Below are 23,734 nucleotides of genomic sequence, written 5' to 3' on the forward strand. Positions count from 1 at the left end.
AAAATGCAGGTATACAATAGATTGCTGTCTCCACTCTAAGATTAAACTAGATGCCAGGTTTCACCTTTTTAACCCACAAATAGAAAAAACATAAAATAAACTTAAACTTAAAGATATACCTTATTCCTAACACACCCAAATACACATATAACTTACTTAAACTATCTCCATTTCCTAACAAATGTAACCGAATAGGACACTTTGAGAAGCTGTGCAAAGCCAAAACATCAAAATGCATGGGGCGTCCAAAGAGGATTCACGAAGTTGAGACAGCACACCAGGAGGACACACAACTATGCTTCTTGGGTGAGGTCGAAGATCCTGTATTTTCATTTGGAAATGCGGGCATCTCAGTTAATAGCCATCTCACAAACTTTAAATTGGACACGGGAACCACTGTTATGGACCTATTGGACAAAGAAACGTGGCAGAGAGACCTCTGGCTACAAACAACTGACAGACCACTGTATGGGTCCGGAGGAATCCGTCAACAGGCGTAGTTCTGGAACCATTAAGGTATGGCAGCAAACAAATCTTCCAGCTGATGTACGTCACCCATAGCCAGTCTTTTTCTCTGTTGAGCTGAGATGCCTGTGTCGCCCTGAATCTCCTCAAAACCACAGAAGCTGTCAAGACAACCACTGTCATAAATTATATGCAACTGCAAGTTCTCAACTGCTGCAACAAGAAAGATTCTCTCCACTGGGACTTGAGCTCTGAATTGTCTTCTCTCTTTGGACAGCAGTTTGGCCACTTGCATTGCAGGTGCCAGAAGCCCCTCATTGGGCACACCAGCCAACCACTCAGATGGTTACCACGACACCTCGAGTAGATGACAGTCAAGTGAGGAACCAGCAATGAGAAGAGCCTCAACCTTCGGCTCTGATGCCAGTTGGAGAGATAAACCCTAAGACCACAGGGCAGATACTGCAATCCCCAGCCAGCATGACTGCCATAAATGATGCTGGAATTGAGTAGCAGCCATCCATTAACGACAGCACACCACTCAGCCAAACGCAAAGGTGAGCTTACTACCAAGTCACACCCTCACAACAGGAAGAGCCATCTTCTGACCCAGAGGGTGTCACGGTGTGCCACACGAAGGACGAAGGGAAAAAAACACAGTAGAGACAAGCCCAAAGTTGGTCCACCCAGTAAAGAGTGAGATAAACTCTACCATCTCCCACTACCATTGGTGAACTAACAAAGGGCCAAAGAATTAACAATGCCAAAGAATGGAAAAAGACATCCAGATCCCGAAACTACCTCCAATTCAACAAAATTTACCTGCAGTGACGTAACCTACCATTCCTCCAACAGCAGACTGTCTGAACCTATGAACGCAAGAGACTTCGGTGCGGGGGTGGGGTGGGGGGGAGGCGGGGAGATGGGGGTAGGAATAATGATGTAAATACATGAGGTAATCTGGGATGACTTATAAATACATTGAATAAAGACTTGGGGGAGGTGCATATAAGGATCTGCCACATAAAGGGTTAATGTGCGACTGAGTACAGTATCATCTACACAGTGATGTAAGAGAACACATCACCTGCACCTAGGGGTCAGTGTAGTGTTGGCCAGAGTTGTGTGTAGAAGCAAGCATGGAGATAGCTTCTAGCCTGGATCTTTACTGTACCTATGTGTATAGTTTCTAGTAGTTAATAAATACTTACTGTTGAATTACCTAAGACTACAAATGCCTTAATAAGACCGACCGAACTATGCCCAACACTTTACAACAAGCCATGTCTCCACTGTTATTAACAATATACGTGGTATAATTAACATTTATTGATATTACATTCCATTCACTCAGAACTGTTGCCGATTTTATATGTCCCGCTCCTAAGGGTTAACACAGCGTCATACGTAACGTAGTCTCCCTATAACTAATGCCTGACTCCAAATATTTCCCTCTAATTAATTGCTGTATGGACGTCACTCTTAATCTGCATATTACAACAGTTTAGAAATAATTTCGGTGCCTTGGTGTGATGCACAAATTTAAAGGATAACCAAGTCTTTGATAGGCTTAAACTGTTAGTTGGTGCAGAATACCCTGAGGTTTTAGGTGGCCAAGTAAATAGCCAGAATATTATTACAATATCAGATTAAATACGTTAAGTGCGGGACAATCATTTTTTATACACGGTGCCGTTTACACACCTTTTATGGCAATTGCCCAACTTACTGGCAAATGCAACGGGAGAAACTTGCAAAGGATGCCCAAGTACCACTCGCTGGGGAGGACCCCAAAGATGGCAGCAATCAGGTCAAGTTTGGTGAGTACATTTATCTTAGTTATTAATCCATAACTCAGTGAATGGTAATAAACGGGTCCCGATACACCAGTCCTTCCATTTAGTGCGTGCAGCCTTCTCCGCATCTGTAACAAATTGAGTTGTAACATTTTAACTGTTGTTACAGAAAGGACACAAATCGTTCATCTTTCCAGGAATGTGAGTTCAGTTGCCAATTGATTCCACCCGTTAATGAAAATGAAACCGGCTTTTGTCCCGTTTGGGGTTTTAAAGCCTGTTGTCTTGGTTTGTCCGCGGTGGGGGGAGATGGTACGTGGCATATTCCCAGGCTTGAGTCTGTTCGGTCTGACGCGCTGCTTGCTGGATCTTGGTGCCACGAACTCACCCTGAGTCTGTTATCTCTGATTAAACAACATACACAAGTTAAAGCACGCTACAGCTTTATTATTAAGTATAGCGAAACTTAGCTTGTTTGGGTGCGATTGTTCTAAAATTTTCGTGTTGAAATGATCTGATCAAAATCAAAATGCAGATTTTTGTTTATTCCAATCAGTTTGACCGTTCGCACTGCTGGGTAATCTTGATTCGCTCTATTTATAATAAACAATGTGAAAGGGCAGTTACTTTGATATTTTGTTAATGTGAAAATACATCATTTCTGGCGAGTGTATTTCTAGAATTTGTTTATTTTCAGGTTTCCAGCATTGGCTATTTTTTTTTCTCTGTTTTGATTATTGTAAAGGGACTTTGTAAGATACAATGTTCCTGAACAGAATTACAGAATACAATACTGGATAAATTGGGTGGTATTTTGATTATATTTTGTCTATGGATTTTATTTATATGGATATCCAGAAGGCATTTGACAAAGTCCCTCAGTTAAAGTTGAAGCTCATTGAAAGAAGGCAAATTATTGACCTGACTAGGAAACTGGTTGAGTGGCAGGAGAGCCAGAGTAGGGATAATGGACAGATAATTGGCAGGATGTAGCATTGCTGTCCTGTAAGAATCTGTGTTGGGGCTTCAATTATTCATAATATTTATAAACAACTTAGATGATTGGATAGGAAATCATGTATCTAAGTTTGCTGATGACAGAAAGATAGGTGGCATTGTAAGCAGTACAGATGGAAGCATACAATTAAAAGAGATTAAGTGAAAAGCAAAACTGTGGCAAATGAATTTAAATGTAGACAAATGTGAAATCATGCACTTTGAGCCTAACAAGGATAGGGTAGGATACTTTCTGAATGAAATGGGTGTATGTTGTACATGTGCTATGTTGCAATCTCTGGCATTGCTTTATTTTAATTAACTATTGGACATGGAAGGTATTGTGATATAATGAGGACACATGAGGCCTGGTAATGGGAAGTAGAGAATATACTTCACATAAGGAGTTAATTTAGAAAAATGAACAAAGTAACAATATTTTTTGTCATGACAGGACAACTTACGAGCATAGAAACAGGAGTGGACTGCTTAGCTCTCCAGCCTGTTCTGTCAATGAGACCACTGCTGATCTGTGGTTTAATTCCATACATCTACCTTTGTCCCATATCCCTGAATTTCTTTGGTCAACAAAAAGCTATCAATCTCAAATTTAAAATTACCAATGATCTAGCATCAATTGCTGCTTGCAGAAGAGAGTTCTAAAGTTCTGACAGCCTTTGCATATAGAAGTGTTCACTAATTTCACTCCTGAAAGGTCTGGCTCTAAATTTTAGACTATGCCCCTTCTTCACAGACTCTCCATCCAGTGGAAATAATCTCTTTGTCTACACCATCTGTTCTCCTTAATATATTGAAAGTTAAAACCAAATCATCCCTTGACCGTCTAAGTTCCTGGAAACACAACTTTAGAACATGGAAGCTCTCCTCGTAATTTAACCTTTGAAGCTCATGTGTCATTCTGGTAAATCTATGCTACACTCTCTTTCAATGTGTGGTGCCCAGGAATGCTCACAGCTCTCTGGGTGTGGTCTATCCTGGGCATTGTATAACTGAAGTATGACTTCTACCTTGTTGCATTTTGTTCCTCTCAATACAATGGCCAGCATTCAATTAGCCTTACTGATTATTTCCTGATGATTAGTTCATGATGTTTATAATCATTCATGGCCTGTGTCCCTAGCTAGACCCTCAAATTGCTTTGGACCTCCGCTATTTCTACCATTCAGAAAGTATCCTACCCTATCCTTTTTAGGCTCTAATTGAATGATTTCACATTTGTCTACATTAAAATCCATTTGCCACGGTTTTGCTTTTCACTTAATTTTGTAATTGTATACTTCTATCTGTACTGCTTACAATGCCACCTATCTTTCTGTCATCAGCAAACACAGGTTATTGCTGGACACCATTTGTTACATCCTGCCAATTAAAGTGCCTGTCCATTGCACCCAGTACTGGAGTTCATCAAGTGTACTGATTATGTGCTATTAGACTGACACTCTGCTTTTAAACCAAGAGACAGTACAATTAAACTGAAATGAGTAGAAAAGAAAGTAAAGAAAAAAAACATGCAGTGCGCTGTTCAGTGTTTGCTGGAGCTTAGTGGGTAGCAGACTTGCCTCCGAGCTGAAGATTATAGTTTGAAGTCCCACTCTAAAGGCTTGAGCACATGATGTACGTGAACTTTTCTGTACAGTACAGAAGGAGTATTGAACTGTTGGAGATGCAGTCTTTTAAATGAAAGATTAAAACTGTGGCCCTTGTCTGCTATCTAAGGTGGATGCAAAAGATCCCAGGGCATTATTTCAAGGAAGAGAATATTTGTCTAGTGTCCTGGCCAATATTTATCTCTCAGCCAATGTCAGTAATACAAATAATCTGATCATTATCATATTGTTGTTTGAGACCTTGTTGTGCACAAATTGTCTGCCATGTTTGCCATATTAAAGTAGTGACTGGAGCCAATGAAACAATTTTGATGTGTAAAGTACTTTATGATGTCTTGAGGTCATAAAATGCATTATATGAATGCTAGTTTTCTCTAATAAACACATTAATTTAGACTTTACTAATTTTCTCTTTTTAAAACCGAAGCTAAATTCTCTCAATGAAATGCAAAGAGACTTTGGAGTGGCCAAGCATCTCTATTGACACAGTCCTAAACACACAACCTGAAAAGCTGACTTTAAAAGTAGTCCGTTTCATGTTGGAATCAGATTGTGCCCCCACCTCCGGAAACTGGTCCAGTTTGCTACTATAAAGTTAGACCAAATGTACCATTCAACAGCCTTGGAAGAAATATTATCTCTCTCATAATTATATTAGATTAACAGCCATTTATGGATTAAAGTATTTAGAATGTTTGTCCACCCAAAAACTATTGCAACTTCTGGTCCATTGCTGTTTGAAGAATTTAACTGAAATCTTGCTTAGTAAAACTGCAATATACCATGAATCTCCATCGTAGAATACATTCCAAATCTTGATAAGCCACCTAATCATTTGGATTTCTCTCATGTTTTAATTGAAGATTTGGATAAAACATTCATTGAGTCATTTATAGTAAGAGAGCTCCTGTAATGTACCAAAACAGGAATATATGGCTAGACTGTCATCTAAAGATGAAAAGGTATATTATAACTCAAATTGACATCTTAGAAATATTTTATGTGAAATTGTAAAACGTATGATACAAATGCAGGACAAAATAATAGTTTTACTATCAAGTCACAATGAGCACTTGAAAGAGACACTGTTTTTAACTCTTTCTTTCCATAGATGCTGTTAGACCTGCTGAGTTTTTCCAGCATTTTCTGTTTTGTTTGTGACTTGAATGAGATTGTCAATGATGGTGATTAAAAATTGAGTGCTACTTTTTTGATGGGTAAATTTTGTACTCCAAGGCAATCAATGGCAATACTGAAGACTTAGATCAGCCTTATTTTACATTTTTCATTCAATAGAAACTGTGAGCATTCCTCAAATGATAATAGTAAGCCAGCTGTGCAATAAAATGAGTTAACATAGCAAATAAAATAATAATAACAATACAAAGTTATCTTTTAATTCAAACTATTTTCTAAAAACAAAATAGCAAAGCTGAATTTAAGAACTTTTCAGAATCATTTGTACTGAGTCTATTGGTGAATTTTGATTTGAGTTATATGTTAAAGGAGTTCTGTCTTGCCACAGTATCTCAAAGTGTGTTTGAACTGAGCAAATAAAAGATGATATAAAAGACTGAAGTTCTTGAAGATATGTGTTCAAGACCATTTCTTGCATATCACAGTAAAAGGTTATTTTCCTCTTTCAACTAGTTCCTTTTACAGAAGCTCCAGATCTTTTCTCAACAGCCATGCTTTTTTCTTGAGTTCAAATATATAGTACCTAGTGTAAACTGCCAGCATTCGATACTTGGATGGATTGTGAAATTTCCAACACTTTGAGCAGTACAGAAAGCTTGGTCTTAAGTGACTAATATGCCTTTCCTCTCCCAATTTCAGCCTTGTTTTAAATTAGTATTGGGCCAACATACTTAAATATGAGGGACAGCTAACAGACAAAGATTTCAAAGAGAGTGGATCAATCTCTTTCACAGCCAGTGACAAACTCTGACAGTGTGCATATTCACTGATCTAAACATCAGAAATTTACAGCACAGAGGGAGGCTATTTGGTCCATTGTGTCTGTGCCAGCCAAAAAAAGTGTTACCTAGCATAATGCCACTTACCTAGTCTTGGTCTGTAGCCTTGTAGGTTATGGCACTTGAGTACATATCCAATTTCTTTTTAAATGCAATGAGAATTTAGAATCATAGAATGGTTACAACATAGAAGGAGGCCATTCGGCTCTCTGAAGGAGAAATTTATTAAGTGCCACTCCCCTGCCTTCTCCCCATTGCATATTTGCTTTTCAGATAATAATCCAATTCCCATCTTGAATACTTTGATTGAACCGGCCTCCACCACCCTGTTGGGCAGTGCATTCCTACCCTAACAACTTGCTGCATGAAAACATTTTTCCTCATGTCACCATTCCTTCTTTTGCCAATTACCTTAAACCTGTACCAGTTGGTTCTCGATCCTTCTGCCATTTGGAACAGCTTTTCACTACCTACTCTGTTCAGACCCCTCATGATTTCATATACTTATAATAAAATCTCCTTTCAACCTTCTCTTCAAAGAAAACAGTCCTGACTGGGTACACTACTCCTGTTGAAGCTGTATCAGTGTCTTTTTACTGGTTTAACATAACCTCCTTGCTTTTGTAGCCTGTTTGATAAAGCCTAGGATACTGTATGCTTTATTAAACGCTCTCTGAACTTGTCCTGCCACCTTCAATGATCAAACACATATATAACCTATGCCCCTCTACTCATATACCCGCTTTAGAATTGTACCTTTAATTTTTATTGTCTCTCTGCATTCATTCTACCAAAATGAATCACTTCACATAGCTTTTCATTAAATTTCATCTGTCACTTGTCCGCTCATTCCACCAACTTATGTCCTTTTTGAAGTTCTACGCTATCCTCTTCACAGTTCACAGTGCTTCCAACTTTTGTATGATGTGCAAATTTTGAAATTGTGCCCTGTACACCAAGATCTCCATCAACATTGAAGAGCACAGGTTCGAACACTGACTTTTGGGGAACTTCATTATAAACCCTTCTCCAGTTGAACAACAACCATTAACCACTACCCTGTTTTCCATCTCTCAGCCAATTTTATATCCACATTGTTACTTTCCATTTTATTCCATGAGCTCTAACTTTTCTTACAAGTCTGTTGTGCATCACTTTATCAAATGCTTTTTAGAAGTCCATGTGCACCACATGAATGACATTATCCTCATCAACCTTCTCTGTTACCTTATCAAAAAACTCAAGCAAGTTTGTTAAACACAATTTTCCTTTAGCAAATCCATGCTGGCTTTCCTTAATTAACCTGCATTTGTCCAAATGACAATTAATTTTGTCCTGAGTTATTATTTCTTTGAAGCTTCCCCACCACCGAGGTTAAACTGACTGGCCTATTTTTGCTGGGCTTATCTTTATTCCCTATTTTGAAAGAGGATCTAATGTGTGCAATTTTCTCTCAGTACCTTTGAATGCATCTCACCTGGTCCTGGTGCCTTATCAACTTTAAGTACAGACAGCCTATCCTATAGCTCATCCCTATCAATTTTAAACCCTTCAAGTATCTGAACTACCTCCTTTTTCACCATGACCTGGCAGCATCATCTTCCTTGGTAAATACAGGTGCAAAGTATTCATTTAATACTGCAGCTATGCCTCCTACCTCGATGTGTAAATCCCCTTTTTGGCCCCTAATTGGTCCCACTCCTTTGACCATCCCTATTTACAAATATATGCCTATAGAAGACTTTTGGATTCCCCTTTATGTTAGCTGCCAGTCTCTTCTCATATTCTCCTTTGCTGCTCTTATTTGCTTTTTTGATTCCCCTGTGAACTTTCTATACTTAGCTTGGTTTTCGGTTGTATTGTCCACCTGATCTATCATAAACACACTTTTTTTTCTTCACCTTAATTTCTGCTTCTATAATCCTTTCAGGCAGTGAGTTTCAGGCCCCACCACCCTCTGGGTGACAAAACAATCTTCTCTAATTCTTCTGCCAATTACTTTAAACTCTGTGTCCCCTGTTTGCCAAAGGAAACATGTCCTTCTTATCCACGCTTATCTAGGCCCCCATAATTTTACACTCTAATTAAATACTCCTCAACCTCCTTTGTTCCAAGAAAATAACACCAATCCATTCAATCTTTCCTCATAGATAACATTATCCATTCTTGGCAATATCCTCATAAAACTTGTTTATATACTCTTTAATGTGGTCACATCTTTCCTCTAATGCGGTGACCAGGACTGTATGCTGTACTCTAACTGTGACTTAACTATTGTGTTATGCAGTTCTAACATAACCTCCTTCTTGTTCTGCTTTATGCCCTGGCTAAAAGAAGAAGCCCGTATGCCTTCTTAATTACCGATTCAATTACCGGTTAATTATCTATTGGTCTTGCAACCTGCAGGGATCTGTGGACATTGCACACTGTTCCTCTACATTTATCAGTATCTTTCCATTTACTGTATATTCCCTTGCCTTGTTCGACCTCTCCAAATGCATTACTTCTTTGGATTGTAATCCATTTGGCACTTTTCTATCCACCTGATCAGTCTGCTGCTATCTTCCTGGAGTCTACATGTACAGCTTTTTTCCTCACATCCACCACATGGCTAATTTTTAAAAAAATCATCTGCACGCTTCTTAATCATGCACCCTATATTTAAATATCAGTCATTCAAGTATAAATCTTTCATATATACCACAAAAAAGCAGGGGACTAATTCAGAACCCCGTGAAATCCCAGTGGAAACACCTTCCAGTCACAAAAAATACCTGTCAACCATTTCTCTTCCTGCCACTGACCCAATTTTGGATCCAACTTGCCACCTTCCCCTAGATTCCAAGGGCTTTTTACTTTTCTGACCAGTCTGCCACATAGGACCTACTCAAAACCCTTGTTAAAATCCACATACACCAAATCAAATGTGCTACCCTCATCATTTGTTACCTGCTCAAACAATTCAATCAAAACAGAAAAATAAATATTTTTTGACCATAATATTATGTACCTGTATTTTATTTCAATGTTTTGTAAATGTAACTGGATAAAAAGACCTTAAACAGTCACCAAAATTGTTAACTTTGATTTGTGCTTTTCCTATATCCTACATGGCTATTCTTTGGTCATGATATTTTAAATGTAAATGTGTGCACTTTCCTCTCAATGAGCAAGTAAACAAAATCTCTCCAAAGTTACTGTGCTTTCATCATTTTAGTTTAAAAAAGGATTAAGCAAAGTAAACTATTTTGCTGGAGTGGGGCATATCACCTGTTAAAATTTACCTGCAACCTTCAGATAATAGTGGCATTACTTGTGGAAGTAATAATGGCGTGGCGAGGGCATTGGAGCACCTGATTAATTGTAGATCCAACAGTGTATCTCTAACCAATGAGATTGAAGAATTGAGAAAGAAATGGAGAAGGAGACTGAATTAGAGTAAAATTATGTACAGAGAGGGGCAAGGAAAGGTTGGGTTGACACAAAGGAAAAAGAAAGGCAAAGTAAAAAAAATACTTTTAAATTGGACATTTCAAAATCTCTGAATACATGGAGGAATGAAATTGAGCACTTAAACATCGAGTTGTTACAGCACAGAAGAAGGCCATTTGGTCCCTTGAGTCCATGCTGGATAAATCCACAAAAATTGTCCCTGTTCTGGGCAAGAGAGGTTGACTGGCATTGCATTAACAATTATCACATTATTTTAAACTCTTAATTTTTAACCAGACTTAAACTGTGAGTTCATTGGGCAAACCCAGCAAGGTAGGTTAAGGATGAGATGCCATTTGTGCAGAGCAACCAATGGTGCAGCATAAAATAACCAACAAGTTCTCCAGCTTTGCAACTTGCAGTGTACCTCTTTAATGTCCTGAACTTGCTTGCTGATTTTCATATTAATAAGGGTGCACATCATATTAATGCACCATCATTTTTACTGCATAATCTAACCCAATAGTTCCTTATCTTTTTCCAGTATAAATAATAAGCTAAAATATTGAACTAGCATATGGAGAAAAATGAGACTAGTATTATTGGAAAAACATTTATGTTGATTATTACTCTGAAGAAGAATGACATCTTTTGGAAAAATAAAGTTCCTGCTTTTCTCTGGATGTAATCTCTCCTCAGTGACAAGGATCTTAGTGATGATGTTTACAATTACTTCAGGAAGATTATGTTATTGTGCAAACTTAATGATAGCCAATGAAGAGGTACAAATTGAATCTTTTGCTTCGTGTTTGTTAACTATTTTATATTGTAGATGGTAGACTACTGTTTGGCTTTCTGTCCTTTTTTGTGTATTTCTTCAACTTCAGCTACAAAATGAAGGAGCATTGCACTTGTTAACTCAGTTTTTCTTCTTTTCAGTTTCCAGGAGTGATGATGCTGCCATTCATTGTTCTCATTTTGAGGTTTTGCAACACTCAAGCAGCTGGGAAAGGTGTGACTGCTAGTTTAGATGCAAAGTGGTCATCAATGCCTTTATTGTTGGAGACAAGGTAAGTTAATTTTGAGCTCTTTTTACATGTTTAACTTCACATTTTCTAAAGAACCTTCTTTAAAATTAAATTGACATGATTTTACAGAATTGTGACGGTGCAGGAGGAGGCCATTTGGCCCATCATGTCTGCCTGGATGAATTATTTTTGCAGTTCGTAAATAAAACCTGCTAATCAAAACATCAATTTTGGTTCAGCTGGTGGCTTATTTGAAGGGAATGAAAATAAATTCTTCCAATCCCAATTCAGAGTGGACTCTTGTTAATTTCATACTTATGTCCGCTAGATCTTCAGCACAGACCAACTTCAGTATCCTGCTTATATCTATTATTTCTAATATTTATGGATCTCAGTTATTAAAAAAAAATCCGTTTTCAGTCTTTCTTCAATGAAAACAAGGTAGAGCCAAATTAGATACAGAGGGAGATAAAAAGACACCAAGGAAAAATAAGCAAAAATTAGAAGATGGCATTATAATGCAGTTATATTTGAAAATTGTTGTATTGGTCCTTGAGAAGTTAACAAATGAATAGCAGAATACAAAATTTCCAAGGGTGCTTGATTCATGAAGTATAGAGCTAGTGCTCTCATCAATTATGATCATGGGTTTCTGAGGAATTACTAAGTGAAAAAAGACAAGGCTCACCTCTTTTGTTTTTCATCATCCTGGTAATCACATGATGCAATGATAACTGAGTTACTGACTAACCATAATGATAATTCTTTATTAATTGACCTACCATGCACTTGGAAATGGAACAAGAGAGCTTCAGTGGTGGTGAACTTTGGGAGCCATGAGTCCTAAGTAACCTTGTCCCTCCCGAGCACGCTACACTTATATGTCAGATCTCAAATTACTTGTAATGTATCCCAAAGTTATTTTCTGAAAGGAATTTACCTAGTTTGCATTTGATTTTTCAATAGCTTTGTATCCTGAAAATGATTGCCTTTTGACGCTAACAGGAGGATGAATGCCCAGACTGGTGGAAAGATAGTGTCACGATAAATAAAAAGTTTATAAAGCCTGTAGGAACAATTTCTCTTTTGTTGGAATGAGACTTCACAACTTCTTGTTCCCTTTCGTGCTTCCAAGGTGGTTGTCATGTCTGGACCATAAGTTATGTCATTAATGGAATCCTTGTGACATGGTTTACCACCCGTAAATGGCTGTGATGAATTTAATTCATAATAATGGTGTAAATCCAGCAATTTCATGACGCGGAATTAACTTCAGTGGGGAGGTTTACGGCAAGCTTGCAGTTTTTCAGTTTTGTTAGGGAAAATGGTAGAGAAGTGCAAGTCATCTAGCAATTTGCGGAGAATCAAAACTCTTGAGGATGTACCTCTTTCTAGCCACAAATTGCTGAACGTTTTATGATAGTGAGCACTGTAAATTCATCTTCTAGCAATTTCTAAAGGAAATTGTAAAGTAAGTCCTTAGGATCGTAAAGTACACTTAAATATTTATGGTTGTAAAGAAGACATGACTGCTGAAACGTCCTGAGTTAATGACTAAGGATGACCAACAAATGTTGGCCTTGCCAGTGACACTACATCCCATGAAAGAATTAAAACAAAATGACTATCTTTACTGATCCTGATCCAGCTTCTTAACACCATTGAAATTGGGAGGAATTACTATACTTACCATCAGTATGAAGCAGTTGATTAACATCAGTAAATGTAGTTGTTAACCTAAGATCCTTCGGGAATCTTGACTTTACATCAGCAACTTTATTGCTTCAGTTTTGGCATTTAGCGGCAAGAATTACTTTATATTTAGATCCAGTATCTGTTTCCCTACCACCTTTTAAATATATTCTTATATTGGGGCCAATTTATAGAGCTCCAGTAAGAGCTCCTCCTGGCCAGATTGGAGGAGCTGCAGTTATTCTCAGAATAGAGAAGGCTAAGAACAGATTTGACATTTTGTATCTCTTTATACGGAATGCCAACATTATATTAGCCTTTTTAATAATTTGTTGGACCTATCCACTATCTAATTTTAGGAACAAAGGAATAGGAGGAGGTCATTTAGCCCCTCAAACCTGTTTTACCATTCGATGAGATCCTGGCTGCTCTGGAATTTAATTCACATACCTATAAACCCTTGCTCCATCTCCGTTAATACTTTTTGTTATCAAAAATTCTATCTCAGATTTAAAATTATGCCATTTACTCCTAGAATCTTTAGTCATAGCTTGTCTCTATCTACCCTATTTGCTCCCTCCTTGACAATCTAAATTCCAGGGAATACAACTCTAGTTTGTGCAAGCTGTCCTCATAATTTAACCCTTGGAGTCCAGGTATCATTCTGGTGAATCTACATTACACTCACTCCAAGGTCAGTATACCCTACTTGTGGTGTTTTGTTGAAAAATGCTCACAGTTTTCCAGGTGTGGTCTAACCAGGGCTTTGTAAGGCTGCAACTGTACGTGTTCATAATATTTTCATGAGCAATGTACCTGAACCCCCCAAATCTACTTGAACCTCCGCTGTTTCTAGCTTTTCAGCATTTAGAAAGTACTTTGTTCTATACTTTTTATGTCCAAAGTGGATGACCTCATATTCTTCGACAAAAATACATTTGCCACAGTTTTGCTATTTATTTCATCTGTCAGTGTCTCTTTGTAATGTTATGCTTCCATCTACACTACTTGAAATGCTGCCTATATTAAGCAACTTAGACATGTGGCTTTCTATCCCATCATCCAAGTCAGTACTTCCCAAACTATTTTCCATTATAACCCCATTTTAACATTTGAGAATTAACATGATCCCAGATGCCAGTAAAACAAAGCAATAATAAAGCAGCATAGTAACATGCAGTATATAATTATTAAAGTTTGTGTATTATTGATCAACAAATAATGAACATCATATAAATTACAACAATCTGTTTTTAAAGTACTTCATTTTTTAAATCGTTCATGGCATGTGGACATTGCTGGCTAGGCCAGCTATTATTGTCCATGCTTAATTGCCCTTGAGAAGGTGACGGTGAGCTGCCTACTTGGACTGCTGCAGTCCATTGGGTGTAGGAACACCCTGAGTGCTGTTAGGGAGGGAGTTCCAGGATTTTGACCCAGCGACAGTGAAGGAACGGCAATATATTTCCAAGTCAGGATGGTGAGTGTCTTGGAGGGGAGCTTCCAGGTGGTGGTGCTCCCATGTATTAGCTGCCCTTGTCCTTCCAGATGGTAGTGGTTGTGGGTTTGGAAGGTGTGTCCAAGGAGCCTTGGTGAGTTTCTTCAGTGCATCTTGTAGATGGTACACCTGCTGCCACTATGTTTTGGTGGTGGAGGGAGTGAATGTTTGTGGGTGGGGTGCCAATCAAGCGGGCTGCTTTGTTCTGGAAGGTGTCAAATTTCTTGAGTGTTGTTGGAACTACATTCATCCAGGCAAGTGGAAAATATTCCATCACACTCCTGACTTGTGCCTTGTAGATGGTAGACAGGCTTTGGGAAGTCAGGAGGTGAGTTACTCTCCACAGGATTCCTAGCCTCTGACCTACTCTTGTAGCCACAGTATTTATATAGCTAGTCCAGTTCACTTTCTTGTCAGTGGTAACCCCCAGGATGTTGATAGTGGGGGATTCAGTGATGGTAATGCCATTGAATGTTAAGAGGCGATGGTTAGATTCTCTATTGTTGGAGATGGTCATTGCCTGGCACTTGTGTATCAGAAATGTTACTTGTCACTTGTCAGCCCAAGTCTGGATATGTATCAGAAATGTTACTTGTCACTTGTCAGCCCAGGTCTGGATATTGTCCAGGTCTTGCTGCATTTGGACATGGACTGCTTCAGTATCTGAGGAGTCGCGAATGGTGATGAATATGGTGCAATCATCTGCGAACATCCCCACTTCTGACCTAATGATGGAAGGAAGGTCATTGATGAAGCAGCTGAAGATGGTTGGGCCTAGAACACTACCCTGAGGGAATCCTGCAGTGATGTCCTGGAACTGAGATGATTGTCCTCACCAACCGCAACCATCTTCCTTTGTGCTAGGTATGACTCCACCCAGCAGACAGTTTATCTCCTGATTCCCACTGACTCCAGTCTTGCTAGGGCTCCTTGATGCCACACTCAGTCAAATGCAGGTTGGGGAGGATGAAGTCAAGTATGTTTTTCCCTCTTGTTGGTTCCCTCACTACTTGCCGCAGACTTACCTTCTGGGGGCGAGAGGAGTCAGACCTGCATGGGTGCATGTTTTGGGGCTGTGAATAAAGAGAGGCTAAGGCTCCGGTCCTTTCACATACCTTCCAGGGGCGAGAGGAGTTGGACCTGTGTGGGAGCACTCTTCCTGAGCTGCTCCTGAGTCAAGGGCAGTCACTCTCACCTCACCTCTGGAGTTCAGCTCTTTTGTCCATGTTTGTGAACCCAAGGCTGTAATGAGGTCAGAATCTGAGTGGCCCTGGCGGAACTCAAACTGGGTGTCAGTGAGCAGGTTATTTCTAAGCAAGCAAGCTGCTTGATAGCACTATTGATGACCCCTTCCATCACTTTACTGATGATTGAGAGTAGACTGATGGAGTGGTAATTGGCTGGGTTGGATTTGTCCTGCTTTTTGTGTAGAGGACATACCTGGGCAATTTTCCACATTGCCGGGTAGATGCCTGTGTTGCAGCCATACTGGAACAGCTTGAAAGGAAAAAATTACAGAGCTATGGAAAGAAGAAATGTGAAACTAATTGGATAATTCCATTAAATGTCGGAACGGGCCCATGCCTATGTTGTAGCTTTGCTGGAACTGCTTGGCAAGGGGCATAGCAACTTTTGGACCACAAGTCTTCAGTACTATTGCTGGAATATTGTCGGGGCCCATAGCCTTTGCCCTATCCAGTGCCTTCATCCATTTCTTGATACCATGTGCAGTGAATCGAATTGGCTGAAGACTGGCATCAGTGATGCTGGGGACCTCTGTAGGAGGCTGAGATGGATCATCCACTTGGCTTTTGAAAATGCTTCAGCCTTATATTTTGCACTGATCCTCTGGGCTCCCCCCTTCATTGAGGATGGGGATATTTGTGGATCTCCTTGTCCAGTGAGTTATTGAATTGTCCACCACTGGATGTGGCAGGACTGCAGAGCTCAGATCAGATCCTTTGGTTGTGGAATCGCTTAGCTCTATTACTTGCTGTTTATGCTGTTTGGCATGCAAGTAGTCCTGTGTTTAGCTTCACCAGGTTGCCTCCTCATTTTTAGGTATGCCTGGTGCTGCTCCTGGCACGCCCTCCTGCACTTTTCATTGAATCAGGGTTGATCCCCTGGCTTCGTGGTAATGGTAGAGTGGGGAATATTCTGGGCCATGAGATAACAGATTGTAGTTGAGTACAGTTCTGCCACTGTTCATGGCCCACAGCGCCTCATGGATGCCCAGCCTTGAGATGCCGGATCTGTTCTAAATCTATCCCATTTAGCACAGCATTAGTGCCATACAACACGATGGAAGTTATGCTGAATGTGAACATGGGACTTGATCTCCACAAGGACTGTGCGCTGGTCTCTCCTACCGATACTGTCATCGACAGATGCATCTGTGGCAGGCAGGTTAGGGAGGATAAGTATGTTTTTCCCTCTTGTTGGTTCCCTCACTACCTGCCGCAGACTTACCTTCTGGGGGCGAGAGGAGTCAGACCTGTATAGGTGCATGTTTTGGGGCTGTGAATAAAGAGAGGCTAAGGCTCGGGCCCTTTTACATACCTTCCAGGGGCAAGAGGAGTTGGACCTGCGTGGGAGCATTCTTCCTGAGCTGCTTGGTGTATTTGGAAAGAAGTGTGAGAGTGACACCACAGGAAAGTCATGAGTTGATTGGTTCTTGAGCAGCTGCTGTTAGGCACTGTGTTTCAACCCCAGTAATTTTGAAAAACGTAAATCCCTGAACTAGCACAGGGAAAGTGAGAATTTATAGGCACAGGAGAGAGAGCTGATTTGTCGGTAAGAGTGAAGAATTTCTACTTTCTACTAATCTCCAGTTTATAGTTAATAGTACAAGAGTAAGGTTAAAGTAAGTAAAAATAACTAAAGCTAAAGTAAATAAAGTGATTTAAAAGTTTAAGGTTAAGGCATGGCAGGACAGATCAGCCAAGCGGAATGCCCGTCTTGTGGCATGTGGGAAGTCGTGGACACTGCTCATGACCCAGACAAGCCCATGTGCAGGAAGTGTCTCCAGCTGCACAAGCTTGAGCTCCACATTTCAGAGCTTGAGCAGCGGCTGAAGTCACTGAGGTGTATCCGTGAGGCAGAGAACTATCTGGATAGCACGTTCAGAGAGGTGGTCACACCGCAAGTTAGGGGCAAGCAGGCAGATAGGGAATGGGTGACTGCCAGGCAGTCCAAGAGAAACAGTCAGGTAGTGCAAGAGCCCCCAGAGTTCATTAACTGGTTTTCCATTCTGGATATCGGTGAGGCAATGGATCCTTGGAGGAGTGCAGCAAGAGCCAAGCCCGTCACACCACAGGTGGCTCAGCTGTACAGGAGCGGAGGAAGAAGCGCAGAAGGACAGTACTGATAGGGGATTATTTAGTTAGGGGAGCAGACAGGCATTTCAGCAGCCATCAACGTGACTCCAGGATGGATTGTTGCCTCCCTGGTGCTAGGGTCAAGGATGTCACAGAACCACTGCAGGACATTCTTGTGTGGGAGGGCGAACAGTCAGAGGTCGTGGTCCACATTGGTACTAATGACATAGGTAGGAAGGGGGATGTGGTCCTGCAATCGGAATTTAGGGAGCTAGGTAGAATATTAGCAAGCAGGACCTCTAAAGTATTAATCTCCGGATTACTCCCAGTGCCACGTGCAAGTGAGTACAGAAATAGAAAGATAAGACAGGTGAATGCGTGGCTGGAAAGATGGCGCAGGAGGGAGGGCTTTAGATTCCTGGGACAATAGGACTGGCTCTGGGGGAGATGGCACCTGTACAAGCCGGACGGGTTGCATCTGAACAGAGCTGGGACTGAGTTCCTTGCGGGGCTTTTTGCTAGTGCTATTGGGGAGGGTTTAAACTAACTCAGCAGGGGTGTGGGAACCAGGAGAGAAGATTAGAAAGTAATACCAGGGTTCACAAAATGCTGGGAGAGACAGATAGCACTAAGATAGAGAATAGGAAGTTAATTGATGGAGTCGGAGTAAGGGAGCAAGTAATGAAGTCTAAATCGGTTACACTGCATGTATGTGAATACACGGAGTATAGTTAATAAAATTGGGGAGTTACAGGCACAGATTGCCTTGTGGGATTATAATGTTGTGGCAATAACAGAGACCTGGCTTAAGGAAGGTCAGATCTGGGTGTTAAATATTCCTGGTTACAAGGTGTTCAGAAAAGATAGGAAAGGGAAAAAAGGAGGAGGGGTGGCTTTTTTGGTTAAGGAGAGTATTGTAGTACTGGAGAAAGAGCATGTGTTAGAGGATTCAAGGACAGAATCAATTTGGTTAGAGCTATGGAATAAGAAGGATACAATTACATTGCTCGATGTAATATATAGATCACCAGCTAGTGGGAAGGATATAGAGGAACAAGTCTGCAAGGAAATTACAGAGAGGTGTAAACATCATAGAGTAGATATAATGGGGGATTTTAATTACCCATATATAGACTGGGATAATGGTAATGTAAGGGGCAGTGAGGGACAGATGTTCCTAGATTGTGTTCAGGAGAATTTCCTACAGCAGTATGTGTCCAGTCCAACAAGAAAGGCACTGCTAGACCTGGTTCTTGAGAATGAGGTGGGCCAAGTAGATCAAGTGACAGTGAGGGAACATTTAGGGGACAGTGATCATTGGTCAATCCAGAGTAAAGAATGATCAGCTGGCGTAGAGTAGACTTCAATGGGGCAAGAACAGAGCTGGGCCGGATAGACTGGCACCAAAGGTTGGTGGGAAAAACAGTAGCTAAACAATGGGCTACCTTCAAAGAGGAGATGTTTTGGACATAGTCAAGGTATCTTCCCTCAAAAGGGAAGGGTAGGACAAACAAATCCAGAGCTCCTTGAAAGACAGAGGTGATAGAAATTTAGTTAAAGAAGAAAAAGTGTGCTGACAACAGGTGTCAGGTAGCAAATACAATTGAGAACCCAGCTGAATACAGAGGTTCAGAAGGGATATGATAAAGCAAATATGAGAAGCAAAGAGGGATTATGAAAAGAGACTGGCAGCTAAAGTAAAAGGAAATCCCAAAGTATTCTATAAGCACATTAATAGTAAAAGGGCGGTAAAAGGAGGAGTAGGGCTAATTAGGCACCAAAAAGGGGATTTAGACATAGAGGCAAGATGCATGGCTGAGGTGTTAAATTAATACTTTGCACCTGTCTTTACCTAGGAGATAGATGCTGCCCAGGCCATCGTAACAGAGGAGGAAACTCAGTCAGAAGAAGGGTTTAAAATTGATAAGGAGGAGATATTGAACAAACTGTCAGTACTTAAAGTATTGACCGGATGAGATGCATCCAAGAATATTTCAAGGAAGTGAGAGTGTTAGTTGCAGAGGCACTGGCAATAATCTTTCAATGTTCCCTGGATTTGGGTGAGGGGCCAGAGGACTGGAGAATTGTAAACTTTACAACCTTTTTAGAACAGGGGTGTAAAGTTTACAATTCTCCAATCCTCTGGCCCCTCACCCAAATCCAGGGAACATTGAAAGATTATTGCCAGTGCCTCTGCAACTTCCAACCTTTTTAGAACAGGGGTGTAAAGATCTGCCCTGCAGTTATAGACCAGTCAGTTTAACTTCAATGGTGGGGAAACTTCCAGAAACAATTATTCGGAATAGAATTAATAGTCACATGGAAAACTATGGATTGATTCCAAAGAGTCAGCACGGATTTGTTAAAGGAAAATCATGTCTAACTAACTTGCTGGAGTTTTTTGAAGAGGTAACAGAGATGGTTGATGAGGACAAGGTCGTTGCTGTGCCGTGTATGGACTTCCAAAAGACATTCGATACAGTGCCACACAACAGACTTGTGAGGAAAGTTATAGGTCATGGAATAAAATGGACAGTAGCATCATGGATACAAAATTGGCTTGAGGGATAGGAAATAGAGAGTAATGGTTAATGGGTTTTTTTCTGGGCTGGAAGGAGGTTTGTAGTGGAGTTCCCCAGGGGTCTGTATTGGGACCCTTGCTTTTCCTGATATATATAAATGATCTAGATCTTGGTGTGCAGGGGACAAGTTCAAAGTTCGCACACAACACAAAACTTGTGAATGAATATTTCACATCAGTCTTCACCCAAGAGAATGAGTATGAAAGTATCGAACTCGGGGTGGGTGGGGGGAGAGACTGCAAGGTTCTTAAGCAAATTGATATAGGGAGTGACAAGGTATTGGAGTTGTTGGCAGCCTTAAAAGTGGACGAATCTCCAGGTCTGGATGATTTGTGTCCCAGACTGCTGAGGGAGGCAAGGGAGGAGATCGCAGAGGCCCTGACCCAAATTTTTAATTCCTCTCTGGCCACGGGGGTGGTGCCAGAGGACTAGAGAACAGCTAATGTGGTTCCATTATTTAAGAAGGGTTGTAGAGATAAGCCAGGGAACTACAGGCCAGTGAGTCTCACGTTAGTGGTAGGGAAACTATTGGAGAAAATTCTGAAGGAGAGAATCTATCTCCACTTGGAGAGGCAAGGTTTAATCAGGGATAGTCAGCATGGCTTTGTCAGAGGGAGGTCATGTCTAACAAATTTGATTGAATTTTTTGAGGTGATCAGGTGTCTAGATGAGGGTAGTGCAGTTGATGTAGTTTATATGGATTTCAGCAAAGCCTTTGACAAGGTCCCACATGGGAGACTTATAAAGAAGGCAAATGCACATGGGATACAGGGTAATTTGATAAGGTGGATTCAAAATTGGCTTAGTTGTAGGAGACAGAGGGTGATGACAGAAGGATACTTCAGTGACTGGAAGCCAGTGTCCAGTGGCGTACCACAGGGATCTTGGTCCCCTATTATTTGTAATTTATATAAACGACATAGATGACTATGTGGGGGGTAGGATTAGTAAGTTTGCGGATGACACAAAGATTGGCCAGGTGGTTAACAGCGCTGCCTGGGAGGGTGGTGGAGGCGGGTTGCCTCACATCCTTTAAAAAGTACCTGGATGAGCACTTGGCATGTCATAACATTCAAGGCTATGGGCCAAGTGCTGATAAATGGGATTAGGTAGTCACGTATCGGTGCAGACCTGATGGGCCGAAGGGCCTCTTCTGCACTGTGATTCTGTGATTGGGAGAATTATAAACTGTGAGGAGGACAGTGTAGAAATTCAAAAGGACGTTGACAAATTGGTGGAGTGGGCAGATAGGTGGCAGATGAAGTTCAGTGCGGAGAGCGTAAAGTGATACACTTTGGTACAAAGAACATGGAGAGATAGTATAAAATAAAGGGTACAATTCTAAGTCAAAGGACAAGGACAGAAATCTGGAACAAGATCCTATTCACTGAAGTTAAAGTAAAGAGCAGAGGAAAAGGTTCTTAATTAAAGCGAGAAAGCTGCGGGGAGCAGAATCAAGGCAAAATAGGTTTGTGAGAAGCCAGAAGATCAGAGGAGACAGCCAGAGGTTGATGACTCCTTATTACAGGCCTGTGAAGTAGTGGTGTTCTGTTGGCATGGCTGAGTATCTGAGAGAGAGTGCGTGGAAGATGAGGTTTGGATGCACATGGCGATCCTGGGGAAAGGAACATCAGAAGAAGAGATCAAAACCTTGAGGTGGATCCTTGTGGAAGATGACCAAGTGAAAGCATTTGGGACAAGATTCCAAAGTGAGTTGTTTGAGCGTTGAGAGTGGAAACCATTGGGAGAAAGGCAGACTACGATGAGACTGGTTGACTCATGGTGTGACAAGCGTCTGGGGAGAGTTGATGAGAGATCCATAGCATCTACTTTGGGTTGCATCTGTCACTTGATCTTGGAGTGTGGTTTGCCGACCACAGTTCACCTATTGGTTTACATGGACTGTATTTATACTGTGAATATTAGAGTATAAGATAGATTTTGTAACTTGTGTTATTCTTACGAATCTGTATATATCTATGAAGGTGATGGTTGTGGGTGAAGGAGTTGTGTAATATCAGCTTCTTGTTTAAGAAATGTTTTATTCTTTTGTTAGAAGTACATCAGCAGACTCTGTGACTCTGTTCAGTAGCCATCCTCCATGTTTCTAAACAAAAAAGAAAGGATCTATCAAGCCATATTCCACCCAGGGATCTGACTTGTCCAGTAGTAACATCAGCTGGGATCATAACATTACTTTTAATCTCAGTTCTCATGATCAATAGTTCTTTCTAAAAGCATTCTTTTTTGTTTCTGACACACTGGGGTTACAGAGTGAGATAGGCTATCTCGCATGATTGATCACAAACTGTTGAAATTATGATCACTGAATCCCCTCAAGTTTATCACTGTAAGTCACCCCTTCAAGTTAGCTGTATGTATACTGATTTTACTTGATTCCCCAATTTATTTTCAGCTTTTCAAGTAGAAATAAAAGAGTTCACTGCACATTGATGCTGCTTGAGAGGCAGAAGAGTGCTGTGAATATTATAATCACAGAAGTTAAGATTATTCAATATATCCTGCCTGTGTTGGTACTACCTTGGGTATAATTACTGTAACCCAGTTCCACTCCCACCCCCCTTCCCCCAAGAGCAGACAACTGGGACTGGGGAAAATTTAAGGGAGTGCAGAGATAGGATTTCAGACTGAGGGAATGGAGCAGTTGGTATCCTGAGCATTTATTCTTGATCTTGTTTTTGGAAGCAGCAGTTGGAATCATTTAACTAGTTTTAATAAGCTATTTAAAAAATATATAGCTGGGCCCTTGGTAACAAGAATGGGAAAAACAGGAACAGGGCCTCTGACAACAGGACTGGTGGAATAGTTAAAAATATTGTTATGATCCCAGCTGATGTTACTACTGGACAAGTCAGATCCCAGGGTAGATCCTGGCTTGATAGATCCTATCTTTTATTTTCTGTTTAGAAACGTGGAGATTGGCTACTGAACAGAGCCACAGGATTCAGCTGATGAACTTTTAACACAAGAATAAAACCTTTATTAAACAACAAAAGATGAACTATATTTCAATGCTCCTTCACCTGCAACTATACCTTTACAGATACATACAGATTCATAAGGATAACATAAGTTACAAAAGCTCTTACACTCTCATGATCACAATAAGTACATTATGCATGTAAACCAATAGGCGACCTGTGGTCAGGCACTCCACACTCTGAAGCCAAGTGACAAATAACACCCCAAACAGATACTACGGATCTCTCATCAAGTAACCCCCCCCACAAAATGCTTATCACACGGTGAGTCAAGCGGTCTAACTGAACTCCGTCTTTCACATGAAGGTTTCCAATCTCCACT

At 40.6% G+C, this 23,734-nt stretch overlaps 1 protein-coding gene across 2 annotated transcripts in view; it reads left to right on the forward strand.

Moving 5' to 3' along the window:
* The first annotated feature begins 2,081 nt into the window (after positions 1 to 2,081).
* The window catches only part of uggt2 (UDP-glucose glycoprotein glucosyltransferase 2), a 400,098-nt gene continuing 378,445 nt past the window's right edge, over positions 2,082 to 23,734 (forward strand). Inside the window, exons 1-2 of one of the 2 annotated variants that reach the window (XM_078545909.1) lie at positions 2,082 to 2,285; positions 11,233 to 11,363. In XM_078545909.1, the coding sequence (XP_078402035.1) occupies positions 2,175 to 2,285; positions 11,233 to 11,363 (242 nt within the window). In that variant the 5' untranslated portion in view covers positions 2,082 to 2,174. The remainder of the gene's footprint in view (positions 2,286 to 11,232; positions 11,364 to 23,734) is intronic. The other variant, XM_078545910.1, reaches the window with a different exon arrangement.

The sequence above is a fragment of the Cetorhinus maximus genome, chromosome 7 (assembly GCF_964194155.1).
Source record: "Cetorhinus maximus chromosome 7, sCetMax3.hap1.1, whole genome shotgun sequence".
Classification (NCBI taxonomy): Eukaryota; Metazoa; Chordata; class Chondrichthyes; order Lamniformes; family Cetorhinidae; genus Cetorhinus; species Cetorhinus maximus.